The sequence below is a fragment of the Ornithorhynchus anatinus genome, chromosome X1 (assembly GCF_004115215.2).
Source record: "Ornithorhynchus anatinus isolate Pmale09 chromosome X1, mOrnAna1.pri.v4, whole genome shotgun sequence".
NCBI classification, from domain to species: domain Eukaryota; kingdom Metazoa; phylum Chordata; class Mammalia; order Monotremata; family Ornithorhynchidae; genus Ornithorhynchus; species Ornithorhynchus anatinus.
Genome location: NC_041749.1, coordinates 16,516,054 through 16,543,744, shown reverse-complemented (window position 1 = coordinate 16,543,744; position 27,691 = coordinate 16,516,054). Strand labels below are relative to the sequence as shown.

The 27,691-nt window shown below is 49.7% G+C and overlaps 1 protein-coding gene across 1 annotated transcript in view; it reads left to right on the top strand.

The window, feature by feature from the left end:
- The window catches only part of TRAM2 (translocation associated membrane protein 2), a 73,361-nt gene that overhangs the window by 25,151 nt on the left and 20,519 nt on the right, over window positions 1-27,691 (top strand). The window contains exons 2-4 of the mRNA XM_029050808.2: window positions 12,412-12,475; window positions 25,437-25,546; window positions 26,664-26,780. Coding sequence (XP_028906641.1) covers window positions 12,412-12,475; window positions 25,437-25,546; window positions 26,664-26,780 — 291 coding nt within the window. The remainder of the gene's footprint in view (window positions 1-12,411; window positions 12,476-25,436; window positions 25,547-26,663; window positions 26,781-27,691) is intronic.

The following is a 27,691-nucleotide window of genomic DNA, read 5'->3' as shown; positions in this document are numbered from 1 at the left end:
TGAGCACTTACTATGTGCAGGGCTTGGGAGAGTACCGTATAACAATAAGCAGACACATTCCCTGCCCACAGTGAGCTTCCCTATCAGGCAGGACTCTTGCAGAATCGGATAGCAATGCAGTCTGTTCTGGAAGGGTTGACAACCCTGCTGATGGAGCTGAGACTCTGAAGTCTCTCGTTGGTGTAAAAATCACTTAAGTTGATCCTGAATGCTGACCTTTGGTCACTTTGTTAGAGGGAAAGCAGAAATGCGTTCAGAATGAGTAAGCTTGCTCACTGTGCTCCGATCTCACCTATCTCACCACCGACTCCTTTTCCACGTCCTCCCTCTGTCCCCCTCCATATAGGCCCGACCGCTGCTCTCTCCACTTCCAAGCCTGATTGAGGTCGTATTTATATTAATGGTAGTCTCCCCCTCTAGACTGTAAGCTCGTTGCGGGCAGGGAATGTGTCTGTTTCCCGTTGTATCGTACTCTTCCAAGCACAGTGCTCCGCGCAAAGAAAGCGCTCTATAAATGCGATTGACTGGCTTCTGAGGGGCCTTTCCCGATTAATCCTTCACTTCCTCATCCCCCTCTCCCTTCTGTGCCATCTCTGTGTGGTTCAGTGGAAAGAGCACGGGCTTGGGAGTCGGAGGTCATGGGTTCATATCCCAGCTCTGCCACTTGTCAGCTACGTGACTGTGGGCAAGTCATTTAACTTCTCGGTGCCTCAGTTACCTCATCGGTAAAATGGGGATTAACTGTGAGCCTCACGTGGGACACCCTGATGACCCTGTATTTCCCCCAGCGCTTAGAACAGTGCTCTGCACCTAGTAAGCGCTTAACAAATACCAACAGTATTATTATCTCTATCTGGGAGCTTTGGACATTTGGTATCCACCCCATCCTCAGCCCCACAGCACTTAAATGTACATATCTATAAATTAAATAGTATAAATTATTCACCTACTTAATGCCTCCCCCCCCTTAGATTGTAAGGTCGTTACGGACAGGGAGTGCGCCTACCAACTCTGTTGTATCGTACTCTTCCAAGCGCTTAGTACAGCGCTCTGCGCACAGTAAACTCTCAGTAAATAACGTTGAATGATCGATTAAGAAGTAAATACTTTTTGCTTTGGGAATGAGAACCAAGGCTCGATTCGGTCGCTGAGCTTCATTAGATTGTGAGCTCCTCAAAGGCAGGGCCATTTCTTTTATCGTTTTCTCCCAAGCACCCAGAACATGCTTGGCGCGAAGTAGATGCTTGATAAATTTGATCGCGCGAAACAATAAGCTACACAGAGTGGGCTCTGTTAATAGCACGTTGGCCAGGTAAGGCTTTACAAACTATGGCTTGGCTAGAGGTGAATGCCTGGTGCTGTTTAGAAGTTAGGCGTCATACTTTCCTTTCTCCTTAGGACATCTTTTTCTTTGGCTAGTTCACTGGTTCCAGGCCGTGATTGCCTTATGCCAAACCTGTGTTAGTCGTCCAGTTCCTTTGATTTAGAAAAGCCCAGCGGCTCAGAATAATTGGACTGGAGAGGTAACGATTTCCACTGTCCCACGTAAGGGTCCCTCGGGGGTCTGGGCCTCAGTGGGATGGTTGGAGTCAGGGAGGAATCTGTTTCATCTATTTATTTATTAGGTCATGGGTTCTAATCCCGGCTCTGCGATTTATCTGCTATGCGACCTTGGGCAAATCACTTTACTTTTCTGGGCCTCAGTTTCCTCATCGGTAAAATGGGGATTGAGACTGTGAGCCCCACGTGGGACAGGGACTGTGTCCAACCTGATTTGCTCGTATCCACCCCAGTGCTAAGTACAGTGCCTTGCACATAGTAAGTGCTTAACAGATACCATAATTATTAATATTATTATTATGTATGTTAATGCCTGTCTCCCCCTCTAGACTGTGAGCTGGCTGTAGGCAGGAATGTGTCCGTTTGTTGTTATGTTGCACTCTCCCAAATGCTGAGTACAGTGCTTTTGTTATAAGCCGGAATGTGTCTCTTGTTTTATGGCATTCTCCCAAGCGCTTAGTACAGTGTTTTGCCCGCGGTAAGCGCTCAGTAAATACGATTGAATGAACGAATGAAAGGAGAATGGGGGCAGTGGGGAAATCTGCAGCTTCTTTCCCCGTTTCTCTTGTGATCTGCGACCTGAGCCAGGGGACCCAGGCCAGTAGAAGAAGCCTGCGGAGCCCAGGTGTTCAGGCGGTGAGGCTCCCACCCAGTCAATCCTATTTATTGAGCGCTCGCTACGTGCACGGTGCTGTACTAAGCGCTTGGGAGAGTATAATATAACAGACACATTCCCCACCCACAGTGAATTTACAGTCTAGGGGTAACAGTCTCTTGTGACCTCTGAAATGGGGTTCCCACAAAGTGGAGGGTCTAGAGTTTGAGCCCCCCCAGTGAGTGGGAAAGCATTTCTGTGTCTACGATGTGTATTAGAGGGACTATTGAATGAATGAATGAATGAATGACGATGGTGTTTGTTAAGCTCTTACTGTGTGCCAAGCCCTCTTCCAAGCACCAGGGTAGATACAAGTTAATCAGGTTTGTGCATTCATTCAATCATATTTATTGAGCGCTTCCTGCATGCAGAACACTGTACCGAGTGCTTGGAAAGTACAATGCCACAACAAATAGAGACAGTCCCTGTCCCACACGGGGCTCACACTCGTCCCCATTTTACAGCTGAGGTAACCGAGGCCCAGAGAAGTGAATTGGCTTGCCCAGGGTCACACAGCAGACATATGGCAGAGCCCTTGACTGTATGGACCCTCGTGCCTGGTCTGGGTAGAGAAGGCTTTTCCCCAGTGTCCAGGAGAGGGACAAGTAGGGGAAATCTCTCTCTCAGCTCATAGGTTGCTCTCTTTTCACCCTTGCATCCTCTGAGCCCTCAGGAGGGAGGTCATATGAGAAGCAGCGTGGCTCAGTGGAAAGAGCAAGGGCTTGGAAGTCACAGGTCGTGGGTTCAAATCCCAGCTCTGCCACTTGTCAGCTGTGTGACTGTGAGCAAGTCACTTCACTTCTCTGGGCCTCAGTTACCTCATCTGTAAAATGGGGATTAACGGTGAGCCTCACGTGGGACAACGTGATTACCCTGTATCTACCCCAGCGCTTAGAACAGTGCTCTGCACATAGTAAGCGCTTAACAAATACCAACATCCTCATCATTTCAGTCTTCAATTGCAATCTGTGTAAAACAGTGCACTGGCCTGTCATCTTCTCTCTCCTGGGCCCCTCGGTCTCTGGGCCACGTGTGGGACGGGAACTGTGTCCGATCTGATTAGCTTGGATCTTCCCCTGTGCTTAGTACAATGCTTGGCACACGGAGTAAGTGCTTAATAAATGCCCCTTTTTTTTCTTTTTAGTTTAGTTTTCTACGATATTTATTAAGTGCTTACCGTGTGCTCCAGGTAAGCGCCAGGGTAGATACAAACGAATCAGGTTGGATCCAGTCCGTGACCCACGGGGGCTTACGGTCTGAATTCCCATTTTACAGAAAAGGTAACTTAAGCACTGAGGAGGAAAGTAACTTGCCCAAGGTCACACAGCAGACAGTGGTGGAGCCAGGATTAGAACCCAGGTCCTCCCGACTCCCAGGCCCGTGCTCTGTCCAGGAGGCTACACTGCTTATTAGTCTCAGGTGAGTCAGGGATCTCACTATCTTGTATCTGCTCTAGTGCTTAGTACAGTGCTTGGCACAGAGCTTGTCCCTGGACTGTAAGCTAACTGGGGACAGGGAACACGCCCGTCAACTCTGGTGTTTTGTATTCTCCCAAGCTCTTCGTATAGTGCTGCGCACATAGTAAGTGCTCAGTAATAACTGTGATATTTGTGAAGCACTTCTATGTACTAGGCACTGTACTAAGCGCTGACTGAGGTGGATACAAGCAGATCGAGTTGGACGCGGTCCCTGCCCCTGGGGGAGTTCACAGTCTCAATCCCCATTTTACAGCTGAGGTAACTGAGGCCCAGAGAAGCGAAGTGACGTGCCAAAGGTCACACAGCAGACAAGTGATGGAGTCGGAATTAGAACCCATGACCTTCTGGCTCCCAGGCCACCATGCTGTTTCCCACTACACTCTGCTGCTTCTCAATAACTACAATTGATTGATGAACAATAATTTTCATCATCATCATCATTCTTATCATTATTATTGACCTCCCTCCTATTTCTTAATAGCCCACATTAAAAGAATAGAGTTCAAGTTTTGTTAGGGGCCAGAATGCCGAGGAAACGGACTGGTGTTTTGTCTCTGCTCTAATCCCGGTGATTTAATAGAGTAGACTGTATGTGGCACATTTTCCTGGAAACTCTGCCCTTTGTTGTTGCTAGAGCAGGAAGTTTTCTTCTCGACTTGCAAGAGGATCCTGAATTTCTTCATGCAGTCTCCTGTTTTCCACCTGGAAACTGGAAGGTGCGAGCGTTAATCTCCTTGGCTCCCTTCGCCCCACTGAATCAGCTCGTCATCCTCACGTAACATGAACTAGGCTCTCGAGGGCAGAAAAAAGGCTAGCAAAACAAATGTGGCCCCTGCCCCGTCTAGGAATTCACACACATAGCGGAATGGATAGAGCAGGGGCTTGGGAGTTAGAAGGTCATGAGTTCTAATCCTACCTCTGCCACTTGTCTTGCTTTGTGACTTTGGGCAATTCACTGCATTTCTCTGGGCTTCACTGACCTCCTCTGTAAAATGGGGATTGAGACTGTGAGTCCCATGTGGGACAGGGATTCATTCATTCAGTAATATTTATTGAGCTCTTACTATGTGCAGAGCACTGTACTAAGCGCTTGGAACGTACAATTCGGCAACAGATAGAGACAATCCCTGCCCAATGACGGGCTCACATTCTAATCAGTGTGTCCAACCCGATTTGATTGTATCTACCCCAGTACTTAGTACAGTGCCTGGCACGTAGTAAGCACTTAACACAAATACTACAAATTATTATTATTATTATTATTAAGTGGCTAGTGTGTTAGGCTCCTAGAGACACCAACAAACATTTTCAATGTTTCTGGAGCTTTAAAAGCTAAGTCGAGACAATGCTGGAGTCGATAAGAAATAATGAAGTCAAGATCCCAGCTGGCCAAATTAAGGTTCTTATCGACAATCTAACCCCAGGTTTGTCTCCAAAGTATATGTTCTCATCCACCATCTTCAGGATCCCCCTCCTGTTCTGGCATCCAGATAGGGAATATACAGAAACAGTAAACCTGAAAAGGCATTTTTAATTAGCATTTACCATCTCGTTTATAGTGGTGGGACTGTACTACTCTCAGGAGAGTAGTAGGATGGAGTAATAATAATAATAATAATGCTGTTGAGAGAACGCCCATCTGGCAATGCATGGTACTGGGCATTTGGAAAGTACAACAGAAGCCCAGATCATGTTCCCTGCCTGTAAGGAGTTTACACTGTAACAGAGGAGACAAATATACAAATATTTGCAGAATAAATTGTTAAACGAACCACTGAATATACATCTATACACAAGTGCAGAAGATGGGTAGAAGTAAATTCCTGTTAACACCCTCAGGGTGTTTAATAAAATGACATAGCTGTCTTGGAGGGTTGAAAAACAGCTTTGGCATTGTGAACGCTTCCTACCAGAGGAATGCGACTTGGCCATTTGCTGAGGGAACTGAAACTTCCCCGATCGAGGCCTCAGCTAAAAGATGCAAAACGGTTTTGCAGGGGGACGGTTTTAATCAGTTCAATAATAGCATTTATTGAGGTCTGACTCCGGGCAGAACTCTGTACTAAGCACTTGGGGGAGGATAAAAGAATTAGTAGATATCCCTGCCCTCAAGAAGCTTTCCATCAAGTGGTGGACAGAGAGACCAAAATAGAATCCAGGTAGCAAGACGCAACCGAGCAGAGAGTGTAAGTTTTCTGTGGGCGGAGAACGTGTCTATCAGTTCTGTTATACAGTACACTCCCAAGTGCTTAGTACAGTGCTCTGCACTCAGGCACTTAGTAAATATAACTGATTGGGTAGGAAGATGTATTTATGAATGCTGTGGGTGGGGTGGGATAGGATGAGGGTTTTAGAGGGTGAAGACTCGAGGGCATAGGTGATACAGGAAGGAGAGAAATCATGTTATGGCTATTTAGCTGACTGAAAATAAGGTAAAAAAAGAGGAAAGCACCCTCCACAGTAAAGACTCTCTGCATCATGCGAAGCTTGCTACCCCATGTGAGAGTTATGAGGAAAATGGATTCCTTAATTGTTAGTCACGATGGTCTATAGGGATTCCACGTTCCACCCTCTTCACTGAGTGTCTCCGAAGAAGGAAATGTGACAGAAGCAGAGTAGCCTTGTGGAGAGAACACAGGCCCCGGAGTCAAAGGACCACTTGTCTGCTGGGTGACCTCGGGCAGGTCATTTAACTTCTCTGTGCCTCATCTGGAAAATGGGGATTAAATCCTTCTCCTTTCGAGTTTAGACTGTAAGCACTGTGTGGGACAGGGACCCTGTCCAACCAGCTTATCTCGCCTACTCCAGCCCTTAAAACAGTGCTTGACACAGAATAAGCTCTTAACAAATAACATTAAAAAAAACAAAACAAAGCTGTTGTGGGGTAAAATTAGGAAGGGCTGCAGTGAGCCCCTACGAAGGAGAGAGACAATGTCTAATCCCTCTCGGTGTATTCTCTCCCAAACGCTCAGTAAAGAGCTCTGCACACAGTAAGAGCTCACTCTACCCTCCCAGGAGTGAGCCCCCCGACAGGGCACCGGGCTGATGTTTTTCACCTTCCCATGCCTCTCTCGGCACAGGTGTCACCGTCAGCAAGCCCAGGTGTGCATAGCTCAGCTGGTCGTGCCACAAAGAAAAATAGTCGTTTTGATTTCCTCCATTTCCCTCTTGGGTCCTCTTGACTTTCTGCCGAGGAATGATGGAGCGGGTCGGGGTAAGTGAATGGGAGCAGGTGTTTGAGAATTTTTAGCTGAGCCATTTGCTCTTTCTGGGCGTGATGATAATGGTATTTAAGCCCTTACCGTGGGCCAAAAACTGAAATAATAGTAATGGTACTTGGTAAGCGTTTACTATGTGCCAAGCACTGTTCTAAGTGCTGGGGTAGATAGAAGTTAATCAGGTTGGACACAGTCCCTATCCCACATGGGGCTCATAATCTTAATCCCCATTGTACAGGTGAGGGAACTGAGTCCCAGAGAAGTTCGTTCAATTCATTCATATTTATTGAGCACTTATTGTATGCAGAGCACCGTAGAAGCATTGGGAGAGGACACTATTACAACAAACAGACATTGTCCCTGCCCACAACGAGCTCACAGTCTAGAGGGGGAGACAGACATTAAAATAGATAGATAAATTACAGATATACAGTGATTTGCCCAGGGTCACACAGCAGACATGCACAGAGCTGGGATTAGAACTCAGGTCTTTGTTAGCTCCAGGCCCGTACCCTATCCACTAAGCCACACTGCTTCTCACAAGTACATGGGACAACCTGATTACCCTGTATCTACCCCAGCGCTTAGAACAGTGCTCTGCACATGGTAAGCGCTTAACAGATACCAACATTATTATTATTATTATTAAGTACTAAGCGCTGGGCTTCAGTTTCTCTGTCTGGACGGCAGATAAAAGCACCTTATCCCTATCCCTCAGCGGGGTGTGGGGAAGGGTTACGATTCATCCAGAGATTCGTCCCTCACTCTTCAGGTCTGAAGCGTGGCTGTCTTTAAAAATCTGAAAAAAATCCCACCACTGCAGCCCTTGGACCGAGCATTAGAGGAAGGAGTGACTGAGTTTGGAGGGCAGCGTCGATACCGGCTTCCTCTCCCCCTGAAGTAGTGAGGCGGTGGTTAGCTGCTTGGAGGTGGGCACGTCAGATCAGAATGTCTGATTTCAGGCTCTTCCTAGCAAACCCTGTACTCCTTATTTGGCTAAAAGAGGAGATGCCTAAGAAGGCAGAGAAAGCATTTTTAAAGCCGTCCTGATGTCTGACCTAAAAAATGCAAGACAGTTAGAGCGTCTGGGGAGGCGGCGGCCATGAGAGGTCCTCACAGAGGGCAAAGGAGGTAGAGTCCGGCTTTTCAAAGCCTGTCGCTGTCAAAGGGTCACACGGGGAGGAGAGAGGCAACAAATTGAAACCTGAAACCCCCCCCTCCAGCCATGGAAACGTTTCCCCAAGGGACAGCAAACACAAACACCTCACCTTCCCATCCCAACCCTGGCCTCTGCCTGATTTTCCCATCACTGTAGACAACATCCTCGCAAGCCCTTTTCCTCGGCATCATCCTCGACCCATCTCTGTCTCTTTCAGCCCACATATTCCTCCCAAATCCTGTCAGTTCAACCTTCAAAACATCTCTAGAATCCCCCCTTTTCTCTCCATCCGGGCCGATCCAAGCACTCTTTTCCCACCTCAATTACGGTGTCAGCATCCTCACTGATCTCACTGCACCCTATCTCTTCCCCTCTCCAGTCCACACTTCACTCAGCTTCCAGGATAATATTTCTGAAAAGCCATTTCATCCATATCGCCCCACTCCTCACAAATCTCCACTGGTTGCCCATCCACCCCAGCATCCAACAGATTCCATCGGCTTTAAGGCATCCGGGCAGTTCTTTCCCTCCTACGAAACCTTCCTTATCTCCTGCTACAACCCAAACCTGCACATTCCGCTCCCAACACCAATTTACTCGCTATACCTCAATTTTATCTGCCCCACCACCAAGACCCTTGCCCAAGTTCTCCCTCGGGCCTGGAATTCCCTCCCCCTTCATATCCGACATTCCGCCAGTCTCCAGGCCTTCAAAACCCTCCTAAAAATCACATCTCGTCATAGCGGCCTTCCCTTCCTGAACCACTTATTTTCCCCTCTCCACCCTCCGCTCTGCATCAGCTAAGCACTTGACTATGGTATTTAATGAGCGCTTACTATGTGCAGAGCACTGTACTAAGTGCCCGGGAGAAAACAATACAACGGAATGAGCGGACACGTTTCCTTAAGCACTTTAATAATAATGATGATGGCATTTGTTAAGCGCTTATTATGTGCAAAGCCCTGTTCTAAGCGCTGGGGAAGATACAAGGTGATCAGGTTGTCCCATGTGGGGCTCACAGTCTTAATCCCCATTTTACAGACGGGGTAACTGAGGAACAAAGAAGTTAAGTGACTTGCCCAAAGTCACACAGCTGACCAGTGGCTAAGCTGGGTTTCGAACCCATGACCTCTGACTCCCAAGCCCAGGCTCTTTCCACTGAGCCACGCTAATACTCACCCCAGCCCCACAGTATATCCGTAAATATTCCCTGCCCAGAGGGAGCTTATTATCAAGCAACATGGTGTAATGGCTAGAGCACGGGCCTGGGAGTCAGAAGGTCATGGGTTCTAATCTCAGCTCCGCTATATGTCTGCTGGTTGACCTTGGGCAAGTCACTTTACTTCTCTGTGCCTCAGTTACCGCACCTGGAAAATGGGGATTGAGACTGTGAGCCCCACGTGGGACAGGGATCGTGTCCAATCCGATTTGCTTATATCCACCCCAGCGTGTAGTACGGTGCTTGGCACACAGTAAGTGCTTAACAAATACCACTATTATTATTATTGTTATTATGGTATTTGCGTGGTAGAGAAGCAGTATGGCTTAGTGGAAAGAGCAGAGGCTTGGGAGTCAGAGGTCATGGGTTCTAATCCCAGCTTCAACATTTGTCTGCTGTGTGACCTGTGTGAACTGGAGAAGCCAGTTAACTTCTCCATGCCTCAGTTACCTCATCTGTAAAAGGGGGATTAAAACTGTGAGCCCCACATGGGACAAACCGATTACCTTGTACCTACCCCAGTGCTCAGAACAATGCTTGGCACATAGTAAGCGCTTAATAAATACCATTATTATTATTATTACTTAGGAAGTGAGCCGTGTGACGTGGGACCCGGGGACCAGCTACTGAATCCAGGCTGAATGCCTAGTGGCTTCCGCGGCTCACGCTCTCCCCCCGACTCCCGGCCCTCTCCCGCGACCCTACCTCCCCGGCCCCCGACCCCTGGCACCGTAGGGCTCAGGGTCGCCAGAGGGAGATTGATGGGATGAAGGCGTGGAGCGAAGCCAGCCTATCAGGAAAGCCGGCTATGGAGAAGAGTCTCTAACAGAGAGATCGGTTGTGTTCTGGAAGCCTCCCAAATGAAACAGTGGAAGCCTCATTGTTTGGGATGAATACCGTTGGACGGAGCCCCAGAGATCAAAGCCTGTTTAGTGTCACTGGCTCTGCTGGCGTAAGAGAGCTGGCAAGTGTTTCCAGAGTGAAGACCTCAAATGTCCTGGGGTTGAAATTTCTTTTTTTCTCTTAATGTATCGAGTCTCCGGCTCTGAGACCAAAGAACTGCTCCAGCCGATTTTCCAAGCCGCCTCCCGCCCCAGTCCATCCCTCCCCCAAATCGGGCCACTTTTAGATTGAAGCGGGCTCAGAGATAGGGTTGCACTCTTCCAGCCGGGGTATTTGGGGGCAGGTTAGGCTCAGCCCAACTCGGAACATCGAGGGGCTTTTCCTTTGAGGAAGAATGGCACGTCGATGTCACCGGTGTTGGGGGGAGAGATCCGGAATCTGAAGGGGGTCGGCACGAGGGCTAGATTATGTTTTGGGGGTTTATTAAGGTCTCTCATTAGTCTACAGCTTGATTTTTTTGTTCCCGAAGAGCTCCTGGCCTGGCAACCCGTGGGAGCCCATTGGTGTCTGATTGTCCAGGCTCACTGGGGTGGCATTCCTAAGGAGGGGTGGGCTCCCTGGGAAGGTGGGGTTCATTGGAGTGGCAGAATTGGTGCGTTCTCCCTGGATTTGACACCTTTTCCTTTCTCCTTTTGGGTCTTGCTGTTGTTCTTGTTTATGGCATTTGTTAAGCACTTACTATGTGCCAGGCACTGTTCCAAGCACCGGAGTAGGAACAAGCTAATCAGGTTGGACACATCCCTACCCCACGTGGGGTTCGCGGTCTTAATCCCCATTTTACTGGTGAGGAAACTGAGGGACAGAAATGAAGTGACTTGCCCAAGGTCACACAGCAGACAAGTGGCAGAGCCGGGATGAGACCCCATGGCCTTCTGACTCCCAAGCACATGCTCTATCCACATTGCCACACTGTTTCTTCTCCTTCCACCTCCTCCAGCCCCCATCCTGGGGTAACAGAGCTTTCCACCCCCTGGGTGGGGGGGACTAAGGCGGGGAGACCTATTTGGGGATCTTGGCTCCCTTCTCTTCCACGGTAAGAGAGGGAGTTTTCATTGTGGTGCTTGTTTTTATCATAATTATCCGTGGTATGACGCAATAATTTTAGCTTATTATCCACCGTCTCAGGGTCTGAACTGTGCGCTTGGAAACGGCTAACAGGGTGGCAGAAAATTGAGTTTTTCCCATTCCATATGGGCTTTTCTCTTCTTTTCTCCTCCTCCCCCACACCGAGACCCGAGATTAGCAGCTGGGCCGCTGGGTTTCGTGTGGTTAAAGTTTGTGCTCTGAGGGTCCCTGCGTGGTCGCGTGTTGCGGTCAAGTCGCCTTCTCAATACCCAGGATTGGTGAGAGAATTCAAGACTGGGTTTTCTCCTCCCAGTCCGCTCCCCCCCCCCCCCCCCCCGCACCACCTCTTTGCTTCCCGCCCGATTCCTCCCCCCTTCCCTTCAGGGCATGCTTTGGGGGCCAGTAGGGAGTCCCCAGTAAGAGCGTTCACTGGGATTTAGGGGATGAAACGGAAAGTGGATAGAGGTGATGATTCAACCTTGCGGATGGGGACGAGGAAGGGAAAGGGCTGGTATCTCAAAGAGCCGAGGGGAAGGCGCTGTGACACCATCGATTCTGATTTATCGAACTCTCGGCCTGTGTTAAGCCCCGTCCTTTGAGTCACAACAGGCCTAGGAGGCCCAGTCTAGACTCACCCCTTGCCCAGAGAGGTTCTGGGAGGCTTGAGTTGCACCTGGAGCACTGTTCGTGACCCAGTCTTCCCGGGCGTCGCCCAGGTCCGGCCCTGGTCCGAGGTGTAGGAAGATGGCAGAACTAAGAAACGTAAACTTGGGGGATCTGAGCCCTCGGGTACTTCAGCAAGAAGCATCGACCGGCAGAGAGTGAAAGCTTAGCCCTTAGAGGGTGTCAGGGTCACGTGAGCCCAGGCCTGGGTGATCTCTCAGCCCTCCTGGCAGGTTCAGACCCCCAACACGAGAGTAGGGAATGCTTGGATGCCCTGGACTTGAAGTGCCTTTCTGCTCAGAGAGCGGGATTCGGACGGGTGACGCCGGCCCGGGTTGCTTCTTAGCAGGTGGGGCTGGGGTCCGAGAAAAATGACCACCTCGGCATCAGGGCAGTGCCGGAAACTCAGGAGGAGTCTCCCGCTGCTTCATGTTTGCTGTGACCGATGTGAATTAAAAAGCTAAGCTTTTTTCTGTTGTTCCTTTCCACAGGTCACGGCGAAGACTGCCTTCCTATTTATTTTACCTCAGTATAATATTAGCATGCCCACCACAGGTAAGAAAAGACCTCACCTCTCAATAGCTGTTAACCTTTGCTGGCCCCTTTTCACCCCTCTCTCCCTCCCTTTCTTTCTTTCCCTCTCTTTCCCTCCCTTCTCTCCTTCCCTTCCTTGCTTTCTCCTTCCCTTCCTTGCTTTCTCCTTCCCTTCCTTGCTTTCTCCTTCCCTTCCTTGCTTTCTCCTTCCCTTCCTTGCTTTCTCCTTCCCTTTCTTGCTTTCTCCTTCCCTTTCTTGCTTTCTCCTTCCCTTCCTTGCTTTCTCCTTCCCTTCCTTACTGTCTCCTTTCCTCCCTTACTTCTCCTTCCCTCTTTTGCTTTCTCCTTCCCTTCCTTACTCTCTCCTTTCCTCCCTTACTTCTCTTTCCCTCCCTTACTCCTTCCTTCTCTCCCTCCTTCTCCCTCCTTCCCATCCTCCCTTCTTCCCTTCTTCTTTCCCTCTCTCACCAACCCCATTCAATAGTCGCAGTCCCATGGTTCTTCTGGATATTTGAACTCTTTTTTAATGGTATTTGTTAAATGCTTACTATGTGCCAGGCACTATACTGAGTGCTGGAGTCGATACAAGGTAATCAGGTTGAGCACAGTCCATGTCCCACATGAGACTCACAGTCTTAATCCCATTTTACAACCGAGGGAACTGGGGCAAAGGGAAATGGAGTGACTTGCCCAGGGTCACACAGCAGACAAAGTAAATGATCTGGGATTAGAACCCAGGTCCTTCTGACTCCCGAGCCTGTGCTCAATCCATTAGTCTACACTGCTTCTCGAAGAGAAGAAGCCGTGCACACGCAAACAGTAGCTGGGTTGCCCCGAAGCCCCCGCCGATAAGCAGACCACCGGCTCAGAGTCATTCAGGCCAGGACCAGCACCTTTAGGGGCTTTCTGTGGCTTTCAGTTCCTTCCCCTGAAGCATCTCTTATTGACCAATGTTAGAGACAGGAAAATGGACCAGAAAGGTATCAACTTGTAGCTGAGTGTCGTTGCCTGCCTTCCAGTTAGCAGTGACAAAAGTGGAAGGTTTGTGGCTTCTCTCCCACTCCCTTCTCCGTCATCCTGACTTGCTCCCTTTATTCACCATCGCGCTCAGCCCCACGGCACCTATGTACGTACCAATGATTTATTTATGTTAGTGTATGTCTCCCCCCTAAACTATAAGCTTGTTGTGGGCAGGGAATGTGTCCGTTAAATTGTTGTGCTGTATTCGCCCAAGGGCTTAGTACAGTATTGTGCACTCTGTAAACGCTCAGTAAATACTATTGATTGATTGGGTGATTTGAGGAAGGCAGCCTGAGCCAGGGGGAAGGGCCCCGTTCCAGGATCAAGCTGGGGCTCAGGAGAGAACCCCTTCTTCTGACACCCTGGTGCGGGTTTTCAGGACCCTTAGCCTTTCAGGCTCTGAGGCCCCATTTACAAAAAGGGGATGGAACTGAGGTTCTTAAAGAACCTCTTGTTGTGGGGCAATAGCATTAGAACACTCAATAAATCAGTGGGAATTCAAAGATACCACCGGTAGAGTGACGGGAAGGAACGGGGAGGAATTACATTGTCATTTTCTTTTTTTCTTTTTTTTTTTTTACTTACCTCTAAGACTTCTATTTTCTTTTCTTTGAACTTTAATTATAGCAACAGTTGCTACTGCAGATGTGAGCGCAGGTGCCAGCTCTGCTATCCTATTCCCCTTTCTCTTTGCCTGCAAAGGGTGTAGCCTCACCTTCCCACCCCGGCCGGCCATAACGAGCCAGAAGGGGAAATGGGGGAGGGAGCGTGCTGACGCCCGCAGCCGACCCCGTGACCTCCGTCTTTCCCGGACCTGACCTTTTCGCCATATAATAGTAACAGTAATTGTAGTATTTGTTAAGCTCTTCAGTATTTGTGCCAGACCCTGTACTAAGCACTGGGGTAGATTCAAGATAATTGGGTCGGACACATTCCCACATGGGGCTCACTGTCTTCATCCCCATTTTACAGATGAGGGAACCGAGGCACAGAGAAGTGAAGTGACTTACCCAAGGTCACATAGCAGAAACGTGGCAGAATGGGAATTAGAACCCAGGTCCTTCTGACTCCCAGGCCCTTGCTCTATCCACTAGGCCACGCTGCTTCTTAGCCATTTCCGTAGCTGGGTTTGGAGAGAAGAGGCAGGACCCTCAGCAGGAAGAGGGGCAGCTTGAACGGGGATCATGGCAAGGACCACTGGAAAGAGGAAGTGTGGCAATGTGGTGGGTCAGGGGACCGACACGCTGAGCCAGGGGAGCGGGAAAAGTGCTGGGAAGAGAGAGTAGGAGGAGATGGTGCTTGTCAAGAGCTCGTTATGTGCCAAGCGCTCTTCTAAGCACTAGGCTACATGCAAGTTACTCAGTTTGGACACAGTCCCCGTCCCACATGAGGCTCACACCCTGAATCCCCATGTGACAGATGAGGTAACTGAGGCCCAGAGAAGTTAAGTGACTTGCCCACAGCAGACGTCTGATGGAGCTGGGATTAGAACCCAGGTCCTTCTGGCTCCCGGGCCTGTGCTCTATCCACTGAGGGATGCTGCTTCTCTCATACTGCTCAGGAGGTAGGGAACAGAGTGCCTGGAGGGGGAGGAGGAGGAGGAGGAGGTGTGGTGGGAATTGACTTCCTGCAAGGATTAGTCATAGTAGGGTAAGTCAGCAAGTAGCCCAGGATGTATCCCCAGAAGGCACATGTTGTGAGTGGTTATAATCCCGGGCGTGCTCGCACAATCTCTTTATATTTCATTATTATGAAGTTTGTTTAGCCCTTACTGTGTGTGCTGTGTGTTAAGCGCTGGGGTAGATACAACTTAGGTTGGACCCAGTCCCTGTCCCACATGGGGCTCACAGTCTCAATCCCCATTTTACAGATGAGACAGCTGAGGCACAGAGAAGGGAAGTGACCTGCCCAAGGTCACACAGCAGACAAAGCGGTGGCGCCGGGATCAGAGCCCTCGACCTTCTGACTCCCAAGCCCGTGCTCTAGCCACTACATCATGCTGATTACCGCGAACTTTTCGTTGAAGAAGAAAAGCCTGTCCCGTCCCTCAGTCGGACGTATTTACTGAGTGCTTAGAGTGTGCAGGGCGCCCGTACTAAACTCTTGGGAGAGTTCAGTATAGCAATATAATGGGCGTATTCCCTGCCCATAATGAGCCTACAGTCTAGCTTCCAGTTGTTACGCCCGTTGCAGGGCCAGCCCTGAAGTGGAGATCCATCAATCTGTCGATCAGTCATATTTATTGAGCACTTACTGTGTGCAGAGCATTGAATCAAATGCTCGGCGAAAGTACAATTACAGAGGGTTTTTCTTACTTGTTTTTATGGGATTCGTTAAGCACTTGCTATGTGTGAAGCACTGTTCTAAGTGCTGGGGAAGGTACGAGATCATCAGATGGATCCAGTCCCTCTCCCCCGTGAAGCTCACAGTCTAAATCGGTAGGATTTAATTCCTACTTTAGAGATGAGGAAACTGAGGCTCAGAGAAGTGAAATAATGTTGGTATTTGTTAAGCGCTTACTATGTGCAGAGCACTGTTCTAAGCGCTGGGGCAGATACAGGGTAATCAGTTTGTCCCACGTGAGGCTCACAGATAATCCCCATTTTCCAGTTGAGGTAACTGAGGCACAGAGAAGTGAAGTGACTCGCCCACAGGCACACAGCTGACAGGTGGCAGAGCCGGGAGTCGAACCCATGACCTCTGATTCCGAAGCCCACGCTCTTTTCACTGAGCCACGCTGCTTCTCCGATGACTTGCCCAAATTCACCCAGCAGAAAAGTGGCCCAGCCGGGATCAGAACCCAGGTCTTTCTGTCTCCCAAGCCCGTGCTCTATCCTCTAGGCTACGCTGCTTCTCCTCCCTCCCCTGAGCTCCTTCCTGCCTTTAAAAACCGGTAATTGCCCGGCAAGTGTCCCTAATAGTTCAGGTTTTGTCTTTTGTCTGTATTTGATGGTTATGGGTTAAACGCTTACTATGTGCCAGGCGCTGTTTATGTGCTGGGGTAGATACAAATTAATCAGGTCAGATAGAGTCCACGTCTCATGTGGGGCTTCACAGTCTTAATCCCCATTTTACAGAGGAGGTAAACAAGGCAGAGAGAAGTTAAGTGACTTGCCTAAGGTCACAGAACAGAACTCTGACCTGCCCTACAACATTTCGGCTGCTAGTCTCCCGTCCACTCACTCCATTTCTCTTCACTGGGTGTTTCTGGAGTTATTCCGCTGGACCGGCTTAATTCCATTCCCGTAATCTTTTCCACCGCACCTTTGGCGTGGCCTGATTTGACCAATGTCTCGACTCGACCCTACAGCAGTGGCAAGAGCAGTCAATCACTGGTATTTATTGAGCATTTAATGCGTGCTAAGCGCTGGGGAAAGTACAAGGGAGTTGGTAGACGGACCCCCCCCCCGTCCCCCCCCTCCCCCCGCCCCCGGCCCACAACAAGTTTACAAGAAAAGCCATCTCTGTCAAAAAGAAAATGCCTGGTTCCCTCAGAAAAACAGCCTAGAGAGCCAAGATCCCCCTTACCCACCACCACGTGAACAGGGCCTAGCTCTGGTCAGTGCTTAGAGCCAAGCGATCAGACACCAGATTCAGACTCACCACTTCCGAGTTGCCGTGGGTACCTACTTTTCTTTAATATTCAAGAGGTTATTTTTGTTTTTCTTCTCCCCGCACCTCCCTACCCCGAAGCGCTCTGCTTGTCTGTTTGTCCGCGGAAGGGTAAACACGATGGGGACAATGGCAGCAGACTGGCCCTTTTCATTTTGGATCCCTTCAGCAAGAGCCCAAGGCCACAATGTTTGAGTTGTAAATACCGTACTGTACTGGGAGGGGGAAAATAAGCTTCTCATGGGAAACTTTCCATCACAATAACAGCTCTGTTAATCTCGGATTTTTAAAACATTTAAAAGTAGTCAGGGACCGAACAGCCTGGGGGACCCAGCAGAGAGCGCGGTCTAATTCCAGCTCTGCTGTGTGACCGTGGTCATTTAACGTTTCTGAGCCGCAGTTCCCTCATCTGTAAAATGGGGATTAAGACCGTGAACCCTATGTGGGACGGGGGCTGTGTCCAACCTCATCATCTTGTATCTACCCCGGGGCTTTAAACAGTGTTTGACACATAGTAAGCGTTTTAATGAATACCGTAATGATGATGATGACTTTGGCTCCTGCTAGTAGCTTGCTCCCCTTTCTGTTTTGTTGGGATCCAGTGTTCCTGTCACAAATATAATAATAATAATGTTGGTATTTGTTAAGCGCTTACTATGTGCCGAGCACTGTTCTAAGCGCTGGGGTAGATACAGGGGAATCAGGTCGTCCCACTTGAGGCTCACAGTTAATCCCCATTTTACAGACGAGGTGACTGAGGCACAGAGAAGTTAAGTGACTTGCCCACAGTCACACAGCTGACAAGTGGCAGAGCCGGGAGTCAAACCCGTGACCTCTGATTCCGAAGCCCAGGCTCTTTCCACTGCGCCACGCTGCTTCTCTCACCCCTGGGGCTGCCTATTCCCCAGTCCCCAGAGAATAATAATAATAAATAATTATGGTACTTGTTAAGCACTTACTATGTGCCAAGCACTATTCTAACAAGTGCTAGGGTAGATCAAGTTAATCAGGAGTTAATCAGGTTGGACACAGTCCCTGGCCCACAGTGAGCTCATATTTTTAATCCCTATTTTACAGGTGAGGTAATTGAGGCCTAGAGGCGGGAAGTGACATGCTCAAGGTTATACAGCAGACGTGCAACAGAGCCGGGATTAGAACCCCCGTCCTCTGCCTTCCAGGCCCAAGCTCTAGGTCACATCGTTTCTCCGGGCAGTTCATCCCTTATGCAGGAAATGGGCTGGGTTTTTTCTCCTCCACCTGGAGCTATGAATTTGGGACTTGGCAGACTGATAATAACCACTTGGGTGGGAAAAGCAAACCCAGACTGCTGGGAAGGGAGACCCGGAGGAGACGGAGGGGAGAGAGGGAGGGTAAGTGAGAAAGTGATTGGGGAAAACTTGGAAGTCTGAAACAACAGGCTAAAAAATGGACATTGAAATTCTATCTCCTCAAGGGTTCATAGTCTGTGGAGAGGAGGGAAGGAGGGAAAGAGAGGGGACGAGAGGAGGGATGTGTTTGTATGTTTGTCGGGGACGATATTTAATTTCTGGTCACCAATAATGAAGTTCTTACCCCGGCTGCCTCAGCCCTCTCCTACTATTCATTCTGTTTCTGGCAGAAGTGATGGGCTTTGGTCTCCTCACCCCTTCATACCTATACAGCCAAAGGAAATCCCCAGTGAAACTTAGTAAAATCCCTATTTAATGTTATATCTGAAGAAGGATTGAACTCAGCAGTCAAGGGAGTTTGGAATTTGGATTCTTTAACAATTCTCATCCAGCCTAACCACTCTTCCTTGGCTGTTTGTGGGGCCTATAAGGAGTTCAGATGTTAAAGTGTCTGCTTTTGCTTGGGCCACTTAGTTTTCGTGGAATCCTGGACAGAAAGCAGCCTGGAATGAGCACAGGACCTGGGTTCCAATCCCAGTTCTGCCACTTGCCGCTTGGGTCACCTTGGACAAGTCATTTAACCTCTCTGTGCCTCAGTTATCTCATCTGTAAAATAGGGATTAAGACTGTGAGCCCCGTATGGGACATGGACTGTGTCCAAGCTGATTAGCTTGTACCCACCCCAGCGCTTAGTACAGTGCCCGGCTCATAGAAAGCACTTAACAAAATCATAAGAAAAAGAAAAAAAAAATTGTGTCCCACAGACTGTGAGCCTTTTGTGGGCTGGGACTGTGTCCTATCCGATTGCATTGTGGCTACCACAGGGGTTAGTAGAGTGCTTGGCAAACAGTAGGCGCTTAACAGATGCCACTATCATTATTAATTATTTAAAGATTGAAACATCAAACCGAAGGACTCGTGGTGTTTGTCAGAAGGGAAAGAAAAGAAGTGGGTAGCCAGTGGAAATGGCAGCCCCTTCTCTCCTGAGGAGAAATCCGGGGCCTGTTCCTAGACCTCCAACTTTCAGACAGTCTTGCCCCTATGGCGTGAATGAATTGTACATTCCAAGCGCTTAGTACGGGGCTCTGCACATAGTAGGGGCTCAATAAATACTATGGAATGAATACCAGAAGTATCAAAGAGGGGGTAAGTGAGCTTTTCCAGGGGTTGGTTTTTATACACAGTCATCAGAAGGCTGTTTTCTACTTGAGAGCTGCTGGAAATGTGGCCAAATGGAAAGGTGCAGGCCACCGTCTTCATCTGTATGCTTGTCTTCATCGTGGGTGCTTGAGAACATACCACAAAGCAGTGTGGCTCAGTGGAAAGAGCACGGGCTTTGGAGTCAGGGCTCATGAGTTCGAATCCCAGCTCTGCCACTTGTCGGCTGTGTGACTGTGGGCAAGTCACTTAACTTCTCCGTGCCTCAGTTCCCTCATCTGTAAAATGGGGATTAAGACTGTGAGCCCCACGTGGGACAACCTGATTCCCCTATGTCTACCCCAGCGCTTAGAACAGTGCTCGGCACATAGTAAGCGCTTAACAAATACCAACATTATTATTATTATTATTATTATCCCTGCTGCCCTCGAGGAACTGGCGGGCTAATGGATATCTAGGGGAGGGAGCTTCCCTGTCTGCACAGGTTAGGGACCATGTGTTTAACACACAGGACCGCCCTTTTGGTTTTTCTTGGCTTAGAGAACACGACTGCCGTAGAAAAAGAGGCCGCCGGAAGGTGGGGAAATGATGCTGCCACACTTCACCCGGCTCGCTTAGTTCCAATACTTTATATATTTTTTTAATATGGCGGCGTTATCCCCAGAATGGGTGGCAAAAGGGTTAACGTGACCCTTCCTAGGTAGGGCACCAGATCCCATTCCTCAGGCCTCTCAGGGCCAGACTGTAAACTCATCTGGGCGGGGAATGAGTCTGTTTACTGCTGTATTGTACTCTCCCGAGCATAATAATGTAATAAGCATAATAATGTTATTTGCTAAGCACTTACTATGTTCCAGGCACTGTATTAAGCGCTGGGGTGGATATAAGCAAATCGGGTTGGACACAGTCCCCTGTCCTACGTGGGGCTCACGATCTCCATCCCCATTTTACAAACGAGGTAACTGAGACCCAGATAAGTGAAGTGACTTGCTCAAGGTCGCACAGCAGACAAGTAGCGGAACCAAGATTAGAACCCGTGACCTTCTGACTCCCGGGCTCTATCCTCTACGCCATTGCTCCACACACAGTAAGCTCTCAATAAAGACGATCGACTGACTGACTTCCACTCTGACGGGCTCTCCGGAGGTAGGCAAAGCAGACCCGAGGCGGAGCGGGGAAGGAGTGCGGGGCTTGGGCAGGGCAGGGAGGGAAGTTGGGGCTGATGGGCGAGGAAGGAGAGACGGAGAGTAGGAGAGGCAGGAATCCCCTTGCCTAAGGGGCGGCTCGGAACCGGTGACCGGAAGGGACGGAAGCTCCCACGCTGGTTCTACCTGTGCAGAGAGTCCGCGGGATGGGACAGGTGCTCGCAAACCGAAGCGTGTACCCTCGGTTTCACTTCCAGAAAACCTGGCCCGGGGTCCGTCTGCCGGGCCCGAGGGCCAGAGCCACTCACGCGAGCAGAGTAAATAGAGAAACCTTAGTCTTTTTTCTTTGTTTTTTTCCATGGTATTTGTTAAGCGCCTACTCTGTGCCAAGCACTGTACTAAGCCCTGGGGTAGATACAAGCTAATCGGGTTGGACGCAGTCCCAGCCCCACAGAGGGCTCGCAGTCGTCATCCCCGTTTTACAGATAAGGTGACTGAGGCAGGGAGAAGTGAAGTGACTCGCCCGAGGTCACAGAACAGACGAGTGGCAGTGTCGGGATTAGAACCCAGTTCTTCCTGCCTCCCAGGCCCGTGCTCTACCCGCCTTGCTGCTTCCCTTCTCAACCCGCTTCCCATCAGGGAAGGAGAAAGGACAGAATTCCACTTTTTGCAGAAACCCTGGGCGGCAGGCAACCACAAGATGACGAGGAGCCTAAGGGAAGGAAGGAGAGAAGCCAGTCAGATAAAGAAAGCGAACTTGAAGAAAGGCAGATTTCAACACATTAAGGGGCTGGGGCGGCAAGATCTCGTAGGAAGGAAGCCGAAAACTGCAGTCCCCGAAAGCCCCAGCGTGGAATAAACGGTTCAGCCACCGCAGGACGTGGCAGTGAATAGGAAGCTCGGAAAGGCCAGCAAGATGCCAAGTTGGCTAAATCCAGAACTTTAAAAGCCTGAAAGGCTAGGGGGCAAACCACAGAAAGTGGGAATGGGGCCAACTCCCCCGAGGAGGAGGAGAACGAGACAAAGCACGCTTATGAAGGGCCAAAATCAGGAAAGCAGAAGTGAGGGAGGAGGTACTGACTGCAAGACGGAGACGGGAACAGGGAAAGGAGGAGGAGGAGCAAAAAAAAAAAAAAAAGATCTGCTCCTCCCGCCCCCCCATCCAAGAAGAAAGACAAGCTGCTGGATGGGGGTGGAAAGATGGCCAACGATGGGTCACCTCTTGATGGTGGGAGAGTGGGAGACGAGACTAGAAGAAGAAGATGGCCGAAGTGGGTTTTTGAAAGTTGCGTGAAGTCAAGGAGCGGAGTTGTGCGTTCTGTGGTACTTAATAATGTTGGTATTTGTTAAGCGCTTACTCTGGGCAGAACTGTTCTAAGCGCTGGGGGAGATACAGGGTCATCAGGTCGTCCCACGGGAGGCTCACAGTTAATCCCCATTTTACAGATGAGGTCACTGAGGCCCAGAGAAGTTAAGGGACTCGCCCACAGTCACACAGCTGACAAGTGATGTTCTTCCCCTTGACGCTGTTTATCGCCATCGTTCTCGTCTGTCCGTCTCCCCCGATCAGACCGTAAGCCCGTCAAACGGCAGGGACCGTCTCTATCTGTTGCCGACTTGTTCATCCCAAGCGCTTAGTACAGTGCTCTGCACATAGTAAGCGCTCAATAAATACTATTGAATGAATGAAAGTGGCGGAGCCGGGATTCGAACCCATGACCTCTGACTCCGAAGCCCGGGCCCTTTCCACTGAGCCACGCTGCTCTCAATACTTAGAGAATTGACTCTTACTTGGGGAACTGGAAACAGTAGGGAAAAATCCCTATAAAGTGGAGAAGGTCACAGGTCATGGCCGGGGTGACCCTGACAGCTCTACAGCTGTCAGGTTACTGTCCTATCGATCAATCAGTGGTATTTATTGAGCGCTTACTATGTGCAGGGCACTCTACAGCGGAATCAACAGAGAATTTCACTGCCCATATGGAGCTTACGGTCTCGAGGGAAGAAGTATTTGAGAAGACCCGGGGACAAGTCAGCAAGCATCTTATTTTCAGGCAGCTGTTATATTGTACACTCCCAAGTGCTTAGGACAGTGCTCGCACTCAGTAGGCGCTCACTAAGTATGACTGATTGATACTTAGACATACCGTGTGCAGAGCACTGAACTGAGTGCTTGGGACAGGGACTGCATATACTCTGCATGTACTGTGTCTACCCCACAGCGCTTAATATAGCATGGCTCAGTGGAAAGAGTCTGGGCTTGGGAGTCAGAGGTCATGGGTTCTAATCCCGGCTCTGCCGCTTGTCAGCTGTGTGACTGTAGGCGAGTCGCTTCACTTCTCTGTGCCTCAGTGACCTCATCTGGAAAATGGGGATTAAGAATAATAATAATAATGTTGGTATTTGTTAAGCGCTTACTATGTGCCGAGCACTGTTCTAAGCGCTGGGGTAGACATAGGGGAATCAGGTTGTCCCACGTGGGGCTCACAGTCTTAATCCCCATTTTACAGATGAGGGAACTGAGGCACAGAGAAGTTAAGTGACTCGCCCACAGTCACACAGCCGACAAGTGGCAGAGCCGGGATTCGAACTCATGAGCCCTGACTCCAAAGCCCATGCTCTTTCCACTGAGCCACGCTGCTTCTCTGCAGCCTGGGAGCCTCCCGTTGGGCAACCTGATTACCCTGCATATCCCCCAGCTCTTAGAATAGTGCTCTGCACATAGTAAGCGCTTAACAAATACCGACATTATTATTATTATTATTAATACAGTGCTTGGCAAAGAGTGCCTAATAAATGCCACAGTTATTAGTGATTATCATTATTATCAGACTGCACAGTACCATACAGTTCTCAGCCCTATGGAGTGTCTTGACTGGCGAGTTGGAAAATGGAATTGAGGATATGTGATGATTAGGTTTGCCTTCAGTGCCTAGTGGACAGAGCGTGGGTCTTGATCGTAAGGGACCTGAGTTCCAATCCTGATTCTGCTACTTCAATCAGTCAGTGCACGGTATTTATTGAACGCTTATTGTTTGCAGAGTACCATACTGAGCACGTAGGAGAGTACAATGCAGCAGAGTAGGCAGATGTGTTCCCTGCCCGCAACAAGCTCACCAGTCTGCCGTGTGGCTTCGACTACGTCATTTAACATCTCTGGGCCTCGGCATCCTCATCTGTAAAACAGGAATTAGATCCCTAATCTCCCACTCTCTCAAACAGTTAGCCTCATGTGAGACTGGGACCGTGTCTGAGCTGATTGTGTCTCTGCCCCAGCAGTTAGTACAATGCTAGAAAAATGATAACAATAATAATAATAATGATAAAATGGTGATATCTGTTAAGCATTTAATATGTGCCAGGCACTGCGTTATGAACCGGAGTAGATACGAGATAATTAGGAAAGACAGTCTCTGCGCCGTACAGAGCTCACAGGCTAAGTAGGAGGATGATCAGGTATTGAATCCCCATTGGACAGGTGAAGAGACTGAGGCACGGAGAAGTTAAGTGATTCTCCCACGGTCACACAGAAGACAAGTGGTGGAGCAGGATTAGAAATCAGGTCCGCTGGCTCCCAGGCCTGTGCTCTTTTCACTAGGCCATGCTGCTTTAGTTTGGAGCCAGGCCGGGAGTCAGAGGACCTCGGTTCTAATCCCGGCTCCGCCCCTTGTCTGCCGTATGACCTTGGGCAAGTCATTTAACTTCTCTGTGCCTCGGTTACCTCATCTGCAAAGTGGGCATTCAGGCCTACTCCCTCCTAGTTAGACTCTGAGTCCCTTGGGACAGGGACTCTGTCCAACCTGATTAACTTGCATCTACACCAGCTCTTAGAACTGTGTTTGGCGATCAGTCCATCAGTGGTATTTATTGATCTCTCACTGCATGAAGAGCACTATACTAACCGCTTAGGAGAGTACGCTATAACAGAGTTGGTAGAACATGCCTACCGTCATGTCCGTCCACAATGAGCTGACAGTGAGAAGCAGCGTGGCTCAGTGGAAAGAGAACGGGCTTTGGAGTCATAGGTCATGGGTTCGAATCCCGGCTCTGCCACTTGTCAGCTGTGTGACTGTGGGCGAGTCACTTCACTTCTCTGTGCCTCAGTTACCTCATCTGTAAAATGGGGACTAAGACTGTGAGCCCCACGTGGGACAACCTGATTCCCCTGTGTCTACCCCAGCGCTTAGAACAGTGCTCTGCACATAGTAAGCGCTTAACAAATACCAACATTATTATTATTATTATTATTATTATTATTATTGTCTAGAGGGGCCACATAGTAAGCGCTTAACAGTCCTTTAGCCTGTCAGCTCATTATGGGCAGGGAATGTGTCTGTTGTGTTTTATTGCATGCTCCCAAGTGCTTAGTACAGTGCTCTCCACATAGTGAGCGCTTAATAATGATAATAATGATGGTATTTGTTAAGCACTTACTATGTGCCAAGCATTGTTCTCAGCGCTGGGATAGATACAGGGTAATCAGATTGTCCCATGTGGAGCTCACCTTTTTCAATCCCCATTTTCCAGATGAGGCCCAGAGAAGTTAAGCGACTTGCCCAAGGTCACACAGCAGACAAGTGGCAGAGCTGAATAAATACGACTGACTGACTTAACGACTACCCTAATTATTACTCATTATCGTTACTGTTCCCTCCCCAGACAGTGAGACGGTTCAGTATCACTACGGGCTGAAGGATCTGGTCACCATCCTTTTCTACATCTTCATCGCCATCATCCTGCACGCCGTGGTACAGGAATACATCCTGGATGTGAGTGGCTCCCCCGGGACCCCGAATCGGGGGGATGCCGGAACCTCGTGCTTCTCTTCGGCTCAGAGCCGGGTCCCGCTTCGGGCTTCCCGCATTTACCTTGCGCTTAGAACAGTGCTCTGCACACAGTAAGCGCTTAACAAATACCGACGTTATTATTATTATCCAACAGAAACTTCTCACCATCGACTTTAAAACCCTCGATCGCCTCGCCCCCTCCTACCTCACCTCGCTGCTTTCCGACTACAGTCCAGCCCGCGCACTTCGCTCCTCTAATGCCAACCTACTCACTGTCCCTCGATCTCGCCTGTCTCACCGCCGACCCCTCGCCCAAATCCCGCCTCTGGCCTGGAGCACCCTCCCTCTTCATATCCGACAGACAATTACTCTCCCCGCCTTCCAAGCCTTACCGAAGGCCCATCTCCTCCAAGAGGCCCTCCCTGACTAAACCCTCATTTCCTCTTCTCCCCCTCCCTTCTGCATTGCCCTTGCTTTGGATTTGTTTCTTTCATTCACCCCTCCCTCAGCCCCGCTGCACTTGGGTTTGTATCCGTAATTTATTTCTGCTAATGCCTGTCTCCCCCTCTGGACTGTGAACTCACTGTGGGCAGGGAATGTGTCTACCGACTTTATTATCTTGTACTCTCCCAAACTCCCGGTACAATGCTCTGCGACGCAGTATGCATTCAGTAATTACGATCGAATGATTCCCCCTCTCCCTCGGTGTTGTGGCAACTCTTTTGTGAATCGTGTCCCTCGAAGTCAGCCGGAGTCACGCGTCATCGTCCCTGAGATGAGGAACTAAGCTTGGCTTCTGGCCCCTTGCCGCTGCTCTCTTGCTTTTTCTTTCCAAATGCTCTGAAGTCCCCACCCTCAGTCGCTCTGAAAGGCTCAACGGAGTCTGAAAGAGGAACGTCGAGAAAGCACGTTTCAGCCTCTTGGCGGCTTCCGCTCTGCTTCTCTGAAGCCCGGCACGGTGGCCCGTGGAAGCTGGCCACAGAGCCGTCCCCTGGGGCAGCGACCGTGGGGGGAATTAATTGGGATTTCCTCCCTGAGATGGGGGGTGCGAGTGGGTGGGCGGTGAGTAAGTTCTGTTTTTGTTTTTTCCTTGCTGTAGAAAATCAACAGGCGGCTTCATCTCTCCAAGATCAAACACAGCAAGTTCAATGAATCTGGGCAGCTGGTAGCCTTTCATCTCAGCTCCTCGGTCTGGTGCTTCTACATAGTTGTGATGGTGAGACGTCGGTGGCTCTTTGTCGGGGAAGGAAGGTGGTCTTTTCCCCGTTGTGAGGCCTTTTAATATGGCCGAGCCTTGCCGGCTCGCCTGGGGGCCGGGACTGGATCAAGAGGTGCCGCGGGGCCACTGGACTTGAGCATTTGGTGCCCCCTTTTCTGGGGACACCATTCAGTCGCATTTATTGAGCGCTTACTGTGTGCAGAGCAATGTATTAGGCGCTCGGAAAGTACAGTTCGGCAATAAAGAGAGACAATCCCCACCCACACCGGGCTTAGTCTAGAAGCGGGGGAGACCGACATCAAAACAAGTAAACAGACATCAATATAAATAAATAGAATTATAGATATGTACACGTCAAAACAAGCAGGCATTAATATAAATAAATAAATAGGATTACAGATGTGTACATATATATGCTCAAGTGCAGTGGCGCGGTGTGGGGATAGGTAGTGCCGTGGTCGGGGCGATGCGGAGGGGAGGGGGAAGCTGAGGAAATGGGGCGCTTAGCCTGGGCGGGCCTCCCGGAGGAGATGAGCCTTCAGTGGGGCTTTGAAAGGGGGAAGTGCGATTGTTTGGCGGATTTGAGGAGGGAGGGCGTTCCAGGCCAGAGGCGGGACGTGGGCCAGGGGTCGACGGTGAAACAGGCGAGAATGAGGCACAGTTAGGTTAGCCCCAGAGGAGCGGAGTGTGGGGGCTGGGATGTAGGAGGAGAGAAGGGAGGTGAGGTAGGAGGGGGCAAGGTGATGGAATGCTTTGAAGCCAGTAGTGAGGAGTTTTTGCTTGATACAGAGGTCGATAGGCAACCACTGGAGATTTGGGGGCGGGGGGTGGGGGGGTGGGGGGGGTGACGTGCCCAGAGCATTTCTGTAGGAAGATAATCCGGGCAGCAGAGTGAAGCGTGGACCGAA